The sequence below is a fragment of the Penicillium canescens genome, assembly GCF_028828765.1.
Source record: "Penicillium canescens strain IBT 15451 chromosome Unknown utg000002l_segment0_segment0, whole genome shotgun sequence".
Taxonomy (NCBI): domain Eukaryota; kingdom Fungi; phylum Ascomycota; class Eurotiomycetes; order Eurotiales; family Aspergillaceae; genus Penicillium; species Penicillium canescens.
Genome location: NW_026703964.1, coordinates 4,899,239 through 4,912,801, shown reverse-complemented (window position 1 = coordinate 4,912,801; position 13,563 = coordinate 4,899,239). Strand labels below are relative to the sequence as shown.

At 50.2% G+C, this 13,563-nt stretch overlaps 5 protein-coding genes across 5 annotated transcripts; 2 read left to right on the top strand and 3 right to left on the bottom strand.

Moving 5' to 3' along the window:
• Positions 1-324: 324 nt before the first annotated feature.
• N7446_003095 (prefoldin-like protein) lies at positions 325-2,121 on the bottom strand (the record flags this gene model as incomplete). The annotated part of the gene is made up of 1 exon (XM_058511844.1): positions 325-2,121. One exon carries the CDS (start codon positions 2,119-2,121, stop codon positions 325-327), a length of 1,797 nt encoding a protein of 598 aa, XP_058377380.1.
• Positions 2,122-2,312: 191 nt separating this feature from the next.
• On the top strand, positions 2,313-3,535 carry N7446_003094 (TFIIH/NER complex subunit TFB3; the record flags this gene model as incomplete). The annotated part of the gene is made up of 3 exons (XM_058511843.1): positions 2,313-2,352; positions 2,405-2,645; positions 2,707-3,535. The coding sequence occupies 3 exons, from the start codon at positions 2,313-2,315 to the stop codon at positions 3,533-3,535; spliced, it is 1,110 nt and encodes a 369-aa protein (XP_058377379.1).
• A 466-nt stretch (positions 3,536-4,001) lies between these two features.
• Positions 4,002-6,924, bottom strand: N7446_003093 (uncharacterized protein; the record flags this gene model as incomplete). The annotated part of the gene is made up of 2 exons (XM_058511842.1): positions 4,002-5,737; positions 5,790-6,924. The coding sequence occupies 2 exons, from the start codon at positions 6,922-6,924 to the stop codon at positions 4,002-4,004; spliced, it is 2,871 nt and encodes a 956-aa protein (XP_058377378.1).
• Positions 6,925-9,770: 2,846 nt separating this feature from the next.
• N7446_003092 (histidine phosphatase family protein) lies at positions 9,771-11,360 on the top strand (the record flags this gene model as incomplete). The annotated part of the gene is made up of 1 exon (XM_058511841.1): positions 9,771-11,360. The coding sequence occupies one exon, from the start codon at positions 9,771-9,773 to the stop codon at positions 11,358-11,360; it is 1,590 nt and encodes a 529-aa protein (XP_058377377.1).
• A 343-nt stretch (positions 11,361-11,703) lies between these two features.
• Positions 11,704-13,312, bottom strand: N7446_003091 (F-box domain protein; the record flags this gene model as incomplete). Its single annotated transcript, XM_058511840.1, has 2 exons — positions 11,704-12,896; positions 12,952-13,312. 2 exons carry the CDS (start codon positions 13,310-13,312, stop codon positions 11,704-11,706), a joined length of 1,554 nt encoding a protein of 517 aa, XP_058377376.1.
• Between the last annotated feature and the right edge of the window lie 251 nt (positions 13,313-13,563).

Below are 13,563 nucleotides of genomic sequence, written 5' to 3'. Positions count from 1 at the left end.
CCATGTAGTCCTAGCTCGCTATGAGAGAGGGTATGCGCATCTTTCAACACGGCAAACCAAGAAGGTGTCATAAGGTGTGGATGTAACAGCAATGCATCGAGGAGAGGAAGAAGGAAGGAAGAAGTGAGCTGGGGAAGGAGGGCTTATTGATAGGAGGAGCGTTTGCTTTGCCTGCCGGATGTTCACGAGGAAAAGAGAAATCTTGAATGTTTCTATCGTTTCTCATCTATGTGTATCTTGTCTTTATACTTAGCAGGAGTACTGATTGTGCATTATCTTATACCCTCGTGCCATCCATGCTAATTTAATCTATGCAATGGAAAACTAACCCATTCGCGAAGCTTTGAATTTGCTCACGCGCTTCGGTGGCTCCTCCGGTTCGGGTGGGAGGACAACCTGTTCTTCCTCAGTTTGTGAATTACTCTTTCCAGACAGGCGATTTTGCATATGGAAGAATTCAGAGGCGATCTGCTTCTGGTGAAGTTCTTCGTCGTAGTGGTCCAGCTCTGGTGCCTTCGCCGCTCCAGGTGACACCTGGCGCTCGAAGACTTTCTCGGCCAGTGTCCTGTCTTGTGGAGGTTTGGGTGTGTAGGGCTTGTGCTCGTTCTCGGTGATGTCTGTGATGGGTGTGGAGAAAGGCTTAGGCTCTTTGGGTGTGGCTGGGAAGAGGGTGGGAGGTGCTGCGGATGGAGCTGCGTTTGTTTGCTTGCGAATTCGAGATTCGGTGACTCCTGATGGGTTCGAGGTGGTAGCGCCTGAAGTTACCGATTCACTGGCCGGAGTGCCTGGGGCCGCACCCCGAGCACTCTTGAACCGTGAAGTTTTCTTAGGACCCGACGGTGTAGGTCGAGGTGGTTCTTGGGGACGGCTTGTACGTTCGACAATTGAATCAGCGAGCACTTTGGGCTCCTCTTGTGGAGGAAGTGACTTCTCGGCGGCGGCATGAGGTTCGGGAGCTGGTGCGATGTCAAGGTCATCGGCGAATGCAACCCGTTTCTTGGGTTTCTTCTCCTTCGGGGTAGACTCGGTTTCCGTTCCAACCACCGTTGGGTTCTCGATCTCCTGCTGGACTTCCTCAGGGAATGTATGTGTGTCCTTGCCCATGTTCATCAAACCGCGAGCGTTAAGCTTGGCTTCCAGCTCTCGCATCTGCTGATGATAATCCGCAGGAAGTGCAGTGTGAGAGCGGCCGTATTCATCCTCGTTCTCTTCCTCGTCATAGTCATAATCATAGTCTTCGTCGAAGGAAACGTCACTTCCGGACTCGTCCATTTCGAGTTCGGCCACAATTGCGCCCACTTCGTCAATTCCGTATTGAAGCATTTCACGGCGCAGTCTCGCATCTTCAGCGGTTTCATTCACATCGGTGACAGGTGGCTGCTGACGATCTTCGGGAGTCACCACAGAGACAGGGCGCTTGAGGTCGAGATCCTCGCGGGAGATGTCATTTGACTCAAGAGCCGCATTCTGACCACTTGAAGAATCGCCCTGCTGGCTTGCAGCCATTGAGTTACGTGGCTCGCCCACAGCATCCTCAGGTGTAGCCTCGGCGGGGGTAGCAGCAGTCTTCGACTCCTCAGCATCCGGGATATCCTTGACACCAGCCTTCTTCAACACGTCCAGCAATTCCGATGCCTGGTTTCCGGGAGTATTGATCGAGCTCGACACGACATTTCCGTCCTCATCAAGCTCCTCCATAATCTCCTGCATAGGAAATTCCGCGCCATCTTGCAACGGCTGGTCCTTCGCACAAAGAGCTGAAAGCTCATCCTCGGCCTTCCGGAGCCGCTTCTCCATGGTGGCCACATTTTGTTTCACATAGTCGATCCGTCGGCCCAGAAGATCAATCACTTGTCCGCGAGACCGCATCACACCTTGCGACCCAAGTATCGCCTGCATTTCCTTCTCGTCCACAAGGGTGCCTCCGAATTCCAAGGCGACATTAAGGAAGCTATCCGTGCTGGCTCCATCGTCCAAGTTGCCGATCTCTTCGCGCAGTCCGTCGTATTCCGCTTCCCAGGTTCGCCAGTGGTAGAGTGATTTCTGCAGTTGGAGAATGTTATTTTCGAGCGCTAGGCGCTGCTCCTCGAGAGCGTCAAGCCTGTGGTTTGGGACTCCCATGTTGAAAAGCGTGGAACAGCTTCACGCCAGGGATATAGCTTGAGCAGAAGGGAGTAAAAGATGGGATGTTCGGAGGCAAAAAAAAAAGTCCAAAAAGGTGAGTAGAAGATGTGGTCCGTGCGCACGTGCTTATCGAGTTCCACGGCTCGTCCTCACGTCACTCTCACACTCTCTTCCTTCACGCCCTCACGATGGCCTCAAAAGATGGGATCTCTCGTCGGGATGACGACGGTAAGCTGACTATAGCTTCTCTGTGATCTTATACACTAACCCAGTCTCTCAGAGGTCTGCCCCGTCTGCAAATCCTCGCGATACTTGAATCCCGACATGCGATTCCTCATCAACCCAGAATGCTACCACAAGATGTGCGAGTCATGCGTGGACCGCATCTTCTCCGGAGGTCCCTCGAGCTGTCCAGTCGCCGGATGTCGTAAGACCCTGCGTAAGAACAAGTTCCGCAAGCAGACGTTCGAAGATATTGGAGTGGAGAGAGAAGTAGATATTCGGCGGCGCGTGATGCAAATGTACGCCCCTTCGCATCCCAAGCACCTCAGTGAATTTCTGACTAACATTCATATCCTCCAGTCTGAATCGCCGCGAAGAAGAATTTGACTCGAAACGAGCCTTCGACGACTTCCTCGAACAACGCGAAGAGATAATCATGAACCTAGTAACCCGCATCGACGTAGCCAAAACCGAATCCCAACTCCAAAAATACGCAACCGAAAACATGCAATCAATCCGCACAAACCAAGCGCTGGAGGTCGAGGAAGCACACTCATTCCAAGCACGCATGACCCTCGAACAAGAAGAAGCCAAGCTCCGCCGACAAGCCGCGCGCCAAGAATACGAAACCGAGCGACGCGAGCTCCAAGCCGGACGCGAGGACTTCCTCTCCAGACTAGCCTCAGGCTCATCAACGGACGCCGTAGCCATCGCGCGCGAGGGTCATAAAGTCCTACTCAAGAAATCATCAGCCCGACGCAGCGAGGAGGAGCGTATCCGACAGAAACAAGCCGCGCTGCGCGGAACAGAAGGCAAGCGTGGCGCGAGCGGTCTCTCTTCCATAGAGAACGGCAGTGCACCGGATACAGGGCTTGTCAAGGGTCTGCGCAAGATCAAAACGCCCGAGCCAGAGAAGCCCTACGATCCCTTCATGGGGTATGTACCCGACAAGCGCGATTACTATTCCCTTCAGTCGTATTACCCATCTACGTATCTTGATCCTATTCGACAAGACGCGCGGATACAGGCTGGTGGATATGATTTGGGCGAGTATTACTCGCGCACGCTGCTGGAGGCTTTTGCTGGGTTGAGTTGCTTTGTTGGTGAGGAGATCTCGCAGAGAGATGCTTCCAAGCCTGTGGCTACTGAGGGCGCTGCTATTGCTGCTACCGGGGACGAGGAATTGTAGTGGCTGACTGTTACTCTTGTCTGGCCTGTATCGGGTCGGATTTTTTTATACAGCTTCAAGAAGCTTCTGGGCATAGCGATGGCGTTTTTTTATGTATGACGACGGCCATCTCAGCTACCACATAGGTATATGAACTAAAATTGAAATTTTATGCGACTGTATAGATTGCAAAAGAAACCTAAAACCCAAGACCAGTATAGAACGCAGCACTAAGTCCCAGATCCGAAATGGGCAAACTACTCATTTAGTTCGACTACAAGCTCAAAAGGGAATAAATAAAGAATTAGCTTTGAAGGTCACATGGACATCGCCTATCAAGAACTTCCCAACAATGAATTATCCAGTCCAATCAACTTAAACATACAGATTCAATCCCAACTCCATGCGACAACGCAAAAGTAGCACCAAAGTAACCTTAATAAAGAACAAACGATATACAATGCAATGCAATGCAATCAGTCTCAATTTAGTGACCGCGAATAGAAAGATGTCCAGTCATCTCAGTAGTGCTCTCAATACCCTCCCAAGGCAAATCCTCCTCATCATCTAGATCAATCTGATCAGTGTGACGAGAAGATTTATCAGTGGTACCGGTGATGTCCGGAGCATGGGATGCGCCAAAATCAATTCCAATGGATTCGAGTGTCATTTCCATTTCTTGCTCGGTCATTTCATGGCCGTCCTGCTTTTGGCCCTCGAGGACATCGTATAGAGCGTAGATTTGATCGGACTTCATGTCAACGTCCTTCAGAAGCTTGTCGATCTTTTCGAGGAGTGCCTTCCGTGGGCGCTTGCCAAGGGATGCGTCGAGCTTGTTGAAGGCGCTCTGGTACGTGGCCAGTTGCATCTTCAGATGAGAGAGCTCGTCTTCCAGGCTCTTGAGGACAGTGGCAAGGGCGATGGCGGGGGGTTGCGAGGGACGCATGGTCGGCTCTTCATTGTTTACCGACGGCTTGGGCATGCGCTCCGAGACTGGAACAGGCTTGGGGACCTTGACCGGCTCGTGGTTGCATTCTCCGTCATTTGAGCGGCCATGGCAGACCGTGCAGTTCTTGCCGTTGTGTTGGGCAATGCTATCCAATGCTTTCTGAGTGGCTTGGGGCAGCTTGGATGGGTCATTTGCCGCCAAGTCTGCCTGGTGGAGAGTAATATCAGGAAGGATGAAGGCGGAGGTCATGTCAGGGGCAGGGCGCTGCTTCTTAAGCGGGGTGGTTGCAGGTAAGGAGTTGTCTGAGTGACGCCTGGAACGCTCGGCAATCGGAACGGCCAGACTGGTCTCTCCGTCGGTAGTTGCTCTTGAACCAGTGGTGATATCACCAGCAGCGGATGCTGGGCGAGGGATAGTTGGCTTGCTTTCGCGAAGGGATGACTTTCGAGGAGCAGGAGCTTTCAAGATACTCTGTCTGGTTGAGTTGACGGTCTCTGTAGGGTTGCTCTCCGTGGGAATACTTGAACGGCGCTGTTTACGCATCAATCTCTCCTCTTCCAGAGTCTTGCGCAGACGAGCAATTTCATGCTCATCAATAACGCTCAACAAAGTGATGTCTGCCTCAGAAGACGCCTTTGTCTGCTCAGTCGCCTCGACAGGCGAGCTCGCATCCTCAACCACCACGCGTTTCACGCGCTGCTTGCTAGTGTTTGGCTGTTTCCGGGAGCTCTTTGATTCGACTGTGCGGGACACAGGTTTTGAGGTCTTAGAGGCTGAGGTGCGTCTTGGGGTGGGTACTTCAATGGAGAAAAGAGCCTCATCGGCGCGTTCTTTTTCGAGGCGATGAATTTCCTTGTCCACCTGATTGGATACCTTGGAGCGCGAATCATCCTGGCGCCTGCTCTTCGTGTTAGAGCGGGTACTTTTGGAGGTGAGATCCTTGGTGCTGCGACTCATGTCTGCGCTGCGCTCGGTGTAAAGCTGGCTGTCATCAGCATCAGATACAGTCGAGCTGGCTTCAGATTCGACGGTGTCCTGCTCGTGAGTTTTGCGGTGTGAGTATCGAGAAAGTTGAGACTTAAGATCCGCATTCTCTTGCCGTAACTCCCCATTTTCGGTCTTGAGTTCTCGGTTCTCGAGGTAAGCTGCACCAAGTTGGGAGATGGCTGACTCTCTGTCGTGATTAAGACGCTTGATGGCGGACTCCTGAACCTGAGCCTTTCGATCGGCAATGTCCAGCTGGTTTTGTAACTCAAGGTTTACTGCTTCCAATTCTGCATGAAGACTGTTAGCCAAAGAATCCGAATTGTATGGTAGGGAACTCACTTTGATTTTCGTTCGCCAAGCGTTTAGATCCCTTCTTGTGATCATTGTCCTCCGACTCATACTTGACTGACTGGCGGGGTTTGTTTGATTTTAGGGACGCGTTCTCCAGGCGATAATTCTCCATTCGCCTTTCTGCGTCTGCCTTCCACATATTCAACTCGGCCACCTTGTCCTGGAGCAGCCTCAATGAAACGAACAAAGCCTTCTCATCTTCAGGAACAGGCACTGCGTCTAGCGGGAAATGATCATGGGGCAGAGACATTTCTGTGTGATCATGCAGTGGTGAAACAAAGCGAGTAGAGCGCATCTTGCCCTGTCGGTTGTAGACAGGCGTGCCATCTTCGTACACACCAGACACGAGTTCGGAGATATTAGGGAGGTCGGGGAGAAGAAATGATTGATGGGTCATGGTATCACCAATGGTGTTGGTGTTGGCTGGGTTGGCACTGGACTTGCGAGGAGTCCCTGAAGTGGACTTGCGCAGTTCCTTCGCGTAAGCATCACGCGAAGCTCGCTCAACAGCATCCGCAATCTCTTGGGAGGTGTTGGCATTTCCGAAACGTGTCGAACGCGTCTTTGTTGAAACTGGGGCCGGACGTTCGTCTCCCAAGAAAGAGCCGTCGTAGTTGTCACGTACTTTCGCGTGCATGTCGGAGAAGGTTCGGCGCTGGTCACGCTGGGCCTTTGATACTTGCGGGCTCATGGTTTCCTTCTGTGCCTGGGTCGCTCGCCGCACCTGAGCGTTCTTTCGGAGATTTTCACTGACGGCTCGTCGCTGTGGGCGCGTAGCGGGCTTTTGTGGTGTTGGGTATTCAACCCGAATTGCGGGTGAGGATGAACGGACACTGTTTTCGAAGCTCATCACAGAGCTTCGCGAATCGTCGCGTCCCGCCTTGCCACCGCGTCCCAATTCCACGGACATTTCGTGGTCGCTCACTGTGAGCTCATCCTGTTCTTCTTCGGAAGTCTGTATTTGGGAGAAATCAGGGAAGGCTTGGTCGAGGGTTGAAGTGTGGATGTCGTAGTCGAGCTCGGGTTCGTCGACACGACGTGTTGATGTGCCCATGATTTCGTGTTCCAAATTTGTCAGAGAAAATGAGTCGTCATGATCAAAATCTCTATTAATTGGAGGCATCTCGAGCGTGATGAAGTTGGTGTAAATGGAGAGGCTGGTTTGTTTGGGGGCAGAGTCGGAATGTTTGGGTCTGGCGCGTCTCGGCAACAGTCCCACTCCTGATTGGCCCACATCCAACTACAGAACCTCAACTTGTACTTCGACATCTTATGTTGTACTCTGTTGTACTCTGCGTTTTTATTGTGCCGTCAATTGCTAAAATCCCAGATCATATCAGAATATATCTGACTTTCTGGGAATTTTTCCGTAGCACATACCATATCTTGAGCCCCGCTGCTCCTATTTGTACCTGCAGCCTCGGGAATATAACTGTAGCAACCAAAATTTAAGCATGCATAATTATCATTCGGGCTCTCCATATTAGTTGCTAGTCCTCATAAGCTCTTGTTGTTGGTCAAATCCCACAGTATATTGCATATGCATGCAAAAAGGTCTAATGGTATTCGTTCACTACCAAGTTTTCCAAAAACGTAAATTTAAACTCTCATTAGACTTAATAGAATAAAGTGTGTGCTTTCTATCACAAATATGGTACTGTTGAAATTCTCTCGAGATGTCTTTCAAAATATTGTCGCGCTTGCAATTCCAATATATATTTGTGTTTAGGAATGACTCTTCAGCAGGCTGGAAAGTATCAACCATAAATGCATTCCTGCTATTCAGCACAACTCCCTCGGCAATTGATCTTCAGACTTAAAATGTTTTAAAGTTAATCCCTAGGGATATATCTTAGTTGCTTGTATTTTGCCCCAACAAGTTCACCTTATAAACTGCTCGGTTGACCACCTAATTAGCGATCTCGGGACCATTCATAACTAAGTAATGAAATGATACAATACGCCATAAACCCGGACTCAATTGCAGTCTAGATGCCTATTTCCGCCTTTTAAGTAAAGGTCAGAGTTATGGGAATTACAGTACATGCATATTTCGGCAGCGTCAGTGTTTTGGTGTCCCGAGCATTTCCGATGTTGGTTCGCCTACCGACTGCACCCTACATTTTATGCCATAAAAGAAATACTTAAGTTCATTGCATCTCTAAATCAAAATAGCACTCGACCAGACCCGACCCTAAGGCACCATGTGTTAGAGTACATTCAGCTCGAGTATAGCCAAAATCACCACTGAGCCTGAGAGAACGATTGAATTCCAACACGTTAAAACCTCCAGACCAGCACCCAATTTCCATTTGGTGAACCAACTCGCCTCTCTCAACAACGTGCTCTATGACAGTGATTCTGATTTCGGTGACGAGGGTCCATCCGCTGTATGCTATCCAGAACGACCATTTTGAGACGCCCAGAAGACTGGTTCTCCTGGCGGATCTCCATTTGAAATCTAGCAGTGACGTGTAACGTTTTGCCTTACATCACAGAGAAATCCGAAAAGCCAGGGTGTCCAGAGGAGCCACGCCTACGTCTGGTCCAGAATGGGTCTCTGCCAGAAGAAGGTTGGCCAGCAGGTGGATTGAGCTCCAAGACTCCTATCAGCGCGACATGTCGAAGTGGCGAGATATACGATGGCGTCTCACATTTCTTCGAGAAGTTATTAGCCGTTCCGTGGGCTCCAGGGCTTTTACATTCTAGACAAGGATGAAGATGTCGATCCTTCAAAGGAGTTTGCCATCTAAACGTGAACGCGTTGTCAAGGGAAGCAAGTACAGCATGTCGATTACCTCGCCAGGGTGTGGGACAAGCAGAGACAGGTGGTGCTGAAAAATAAGTCATAGTTGAAGAAATGCCTGTGTCGATGGAATACACTGTTCTTAGAATGTGTGGATGCCCTGATCTTCCAAAGAGAAGGACCAACAGCTTGCATCTCTGAACCTCGTGGACGCACTGAGTTTCTCAACCTGGGTTTCTTCGGCCTTGTCAGGGCTAATATCCTGAATGGCAGAGACACGAAACTTCGCACAACTAACGCTTGACATCCCATCTGAAGTTCGGTTCAAAGAAAGGTAACTCGATCCTTATACCCCGTCTTCTCTTGTATATACACCTGCCTAATATAATATGTGAACCCACATCGACTTCTTCCCACAACCAACGTAGCCCTCAAATAGTTCCAGAACCGACTTCAAAAGAGACTAATATCTACGAATGCGAGTAAGACATCATGAAGATATAGCAAATAGCCATGCCAAGTTAAACATATAAGATTAGTAATAGGACGATAATAAATGACTCTTATTTCAACCCATGGATGTATCGCATCTGATTTGTACATCAAAGAATTGAAAAAAAAAAAAAAATATGGTATGAGTATGCGGTGGAACAAGAGCTTATTACAGCCTAAGTTCGGCAGAGAATAGGAATGTGTCGGATTGTGGAAACAGCGGTAAGCAACGTCGAATGGGATGATGATATACATGCAGAGTCTATGCATAAAGACCTAATGTGTGACACAAGGCAATAAAACAGAAAAAGAAAACCTCGATGATTCCTTCACCATGGATATATTGGCCTAGTAGAAGCCAAGTGGGTATAACAAATATAAGGACCTTGTAGAGGGCGCCGTTAGAGGTACGTAGAGTGACCCGTAGCCTCATAGTGAAACACACTAAAGCCAAGTACACTCAAGTATCTATCAAGTCACGAGTAGGGCCTGCACCACGTGTTGTCGGCTTCATACAACCGCTGACCAATCACAAGGCAGGAACCACTCACGAGCACAACAGCCAGGGTTACCGTGAATTCCTTGACAGGTCAGGTCGCATTGAAGAATGGACTGACTCCTACTTACATCTTCTTCGGTTTCGCTCGGGGTTCACCGGTACAGATGTGAGTGGCTTGGTTACTTGGACTCGACCCTTGTGACATCATCTAGACAAGGTCGAACCCGATCAAATGGGGTACTACAGTCCCCGCGGAGAGGAGGAGAGCCTGCTCGGACGCCGACGAGATCATGGTTCTAAGCAGCAACGGTCCCGAAAATGGTCGGTAATGACCATGGCTGCGCTGTTGGGCATGCTGTTCCTGTCGGCTCTGTATTTCGTGCTGGGACCTGAGTACGAACCCTTGCATTCCATAACAGAGATATCCGGAGCGCAGTCTGACCTGCCGACTTCTGCCCCTCTTTCTAGGTCGATGAGAACGTCGCGAAGTGGTGAAGCCTGCAATACTGTCAACGGTGGTTATCAATGCAACCCTGAGATCTCGCACCGTTGGGGTCAGTATTCGCCTTATTTCTCTCTTGCGGAGGAATCTGCTATCTCGGATGAGGTACCGGATGACTGTCGCATCACCTTTGTCCAGGTGCTCTCCCGTCATGGTGCTCGGTACCCGACGGCATCGAAGAGTGCAAAGTATGAAGCTCTCATCGATAAGATTCAAGCGAATGCCACGGCTTTCAAGGGCAAGATGAAATTCCTCCGCTCGTACAACTACACCCTTGGAAGCGATGATCTGACGCCGTTTGGCGAGCGTCAGATGCTGGGATCCGGACTGAAGTTCTACCAGCGCTATGCGGAATTGACCAGGCAAGCTGTGCCCTTCATTCGTTCTTCCGATTCATCGCGGGTTGTGGAGTCAGGCAACAAGTTCATCAAGGGCTTCCAACAGGCAAAGTCAAAAGACCAAGAAGCCAACCACCGACAGCCAGCCCCAAAAATCAGCGTCGTAATTTCTGAGGAGCCCGGCTTCAACAACAGTCTAAACCACAATACTTGCACAGATCTCGAGAACAGCGAGCTGGGCGACGGAGCTTCCGACGAGTTCACATCCATCTTCGCCCCAGCAATCCGCACACGTCTCGAAGCCAACATCCCAGGCGTCGAACTCTCCAACACAGAGGTTGTGTACCTAATGGATATGTGTCCCTTCGACACAGTCTCCCAGACAACCAACGGAACAAAAAGCTCCCCATTCTGCAACATCTTCACAGAAGAAGAATGGACCCAATACAACTACCTCCAATCACTAGACAAATACTATAGCTACGGAGCAGGCAACCCCCTGGGCCCAGCCCAAGGCATCGGCTTCGCAAACGAGCTAATCGCCCGTCTAACACGATCCCCCGTCAACGATGACACAAGCACAAACCACACCCTCGACGCACCAGGTGCAGCAACCTTTCCACTGAATTACACTATGTACGCAGACTTCACGCATGACAACGGGATGATCCCCATCTTCTTTGCGTTGGGATTGTATAATGGCACGGCTACCCTCCCTCGCTCGCATGTTCAGTCGCCTGCAAAGGCTGATGGATACTCTGCTGCTTGGACTGTGCCATTCGCTGCGCGCACGTACATCGAGATGATGCAGTGTCATTCGGATCCGAATCCCGAGCCATTCGTGCGGGCTCTTGTTAACGATCGTGTTGTGCCATTGCATGGGTGTGATGTGGATGAGCTTGGGCGTTGTCGTCGGGGGGATTTCGTGAAAGGGTTGACTTTTGCGCGCTCGTTTGGGAATTGGGACCAGTGCTTTGTTTAGTAGCATGTATGATTTTCTGTTGGAAATACCCATTGGTAAAGCATTGGTCTTTCCGTTTCGGGTTTGTGTTTCAATATTGTTTCGACTTGATGCCCACAAAATGTACTATTGCATGCCTGTCCGTTTCTGTTAGATTATTCTTATTTGCATCATTAGCCAATTCAACCTGAAACAAAATACAATCCGAGAAACAATATACTTGTAACCAGATATAACTAAAAAGGCTCTAACACATGCAAGTCACCATAAAAGTAATTCAAACAGCCGCCAAACACCAAATAAAACAAACTCCCTCTCATCTTTTACCCATATCGTAAACTTATCTCTCCTAACAAAGTACCAACTACATACTCCACCCATGCACCCTCCCATTCCCATTCCTCTTAGCCCTCAACGACCCAGCCAACACCCAAGCCTCCCAAAGCGGCATCTGCTCATGCAAAACATGAACCCCATCATCCCCCAGATCCTCCACCCCCAATGTCCGAACCTTCTCAACAGAAACCTGTCCAAAAGCCCCCATCTTCCCGCACACCAAATCAGGCCGCCCATCAGGCCCTAACCCTAACCCCAGCGGCGTATACGTAGCAGGCGACAAAACAACACCAGGCTCCTCCCCCGTCCCTGCCGCAACAGTCAACGAAGAAGGAACATGAACCTGGACAGGAGCAGGATAATCATAATCATCAAAGACTTCAACTCCATTCGAAACAGCCACCAAATCGAAATAGGCCGCGTAGTCAATTTCCCGCAAGTCCAGGCGGTCTAATTGGTCCATTTCTTCGCGGAGAACTGATAGTACATCGCGCCATCGACCACCCGGTCTGAGATAGACGCCTCCGAGTCTGAAATCGCGGAGTTGGTATCTATGCCTCCGAGCCAGGTTGATTATTTCCTGGGCGTTTAGACGCCAACCCTGGATACTTAGTTTGCGGAGGGTTTTCCAGCGGATATTGTGAAACAGGGCCTCGAGATCAAGGTCGAGCGGTGTTTTGCTTAGGAAGCCGATATGGATTGCGATGAGGTTTTTGGCTGCTATGAAGAAACGGCGGAAGACACCCGACAGGTTGGCCATTGTGGGCGTGATGTTATCTGTGTTTGAGTGGAAGTTTATATCGAGGCTTGTGAGGCGGGTCCCCATTGCCGCTAGGGTTGTTGAGGGCGCGCGGAGGAGTTGGAGGGTTGCTTCCGGGCTGATCTGTGGTGCTGTGAAGCGGATGGAGCTGCATTTTGAGTTTAGGAGGGCGATTCCTAGGTTTGTTACTGCGCGTGTGCACGCTGGTTCCCAGTCTAGGCGGATTCCTGTTTGGGAATAGTGGTGGTCGCGGATGAAGTCGGCAAGGCGTTCGTCTCGGTGGTCTTGGAGTCTTAGGAGTTTTATTTCTTGGAGAGAGGTAAAGGCGGCGATCGCGTGCTGGAGTTGGGTTTTGTCGTAGTTTGTCTCGGTTAGGTTTGTTTGTTCTTGTAGTCGTCGGCTGTGTAGTTGGGATAGGGCGTTGTTCTCTGTTCCCAGTGTTCGTAGTATTCGGGCCCATCCTGTTGTTTTTGTTAGTTTATTTCTCGATGGAGTTTGGATTTGAAGAGCTGGTACCGCTTCCTTGATAAAAGGGTCGCACCATGTACGTGAGAGTCTTTACATAGCAGGCCAGCTGCATTTCTAACAGTTCCCCCAGGCGCCGGAAGCCATGTTCGGAGAATCGCAGGATGAAACGGGAAAACTTATAAGGGGTGCCGATTCGCATGAAGCGCTTGCAGACCAGACGAAAGCGATCGAGGTCGGATGCTTCGCCATATTCAATGGCATTCCCAGAGCCATTGGTGTAGAATAAATCGTTTAGGGCTCTGGGTGCTGGCTCGAGGAGAAAAAGCAGTATTTCGCTCAATAGCTCGTCGGCAAGATCATGAACGTGACGTGGCTGATCCATGATCGGCGCGCAAGGCCGCCGAAGCATCGGCTTGAGCAATTGGCAGCAACATGGAAATATGGCGAGGTTGGGGGTGAAGTCGAAGCTGAGTCTCCCGGGGAGAGGCCACAGATGGAAGAAGAGAGGGGAGGTTGGGCATATAAAAAAACAAAAACGATATTACTTCACACTAGTAGTACAGTTGACTTGTCTCACCATGAGAGCTCTCATCCTATGCCTGGCGACCGGGATGTCCCAGGGCCCTTATTTAGCGCCCTTTTTCGGCAAGAATTTCGGAA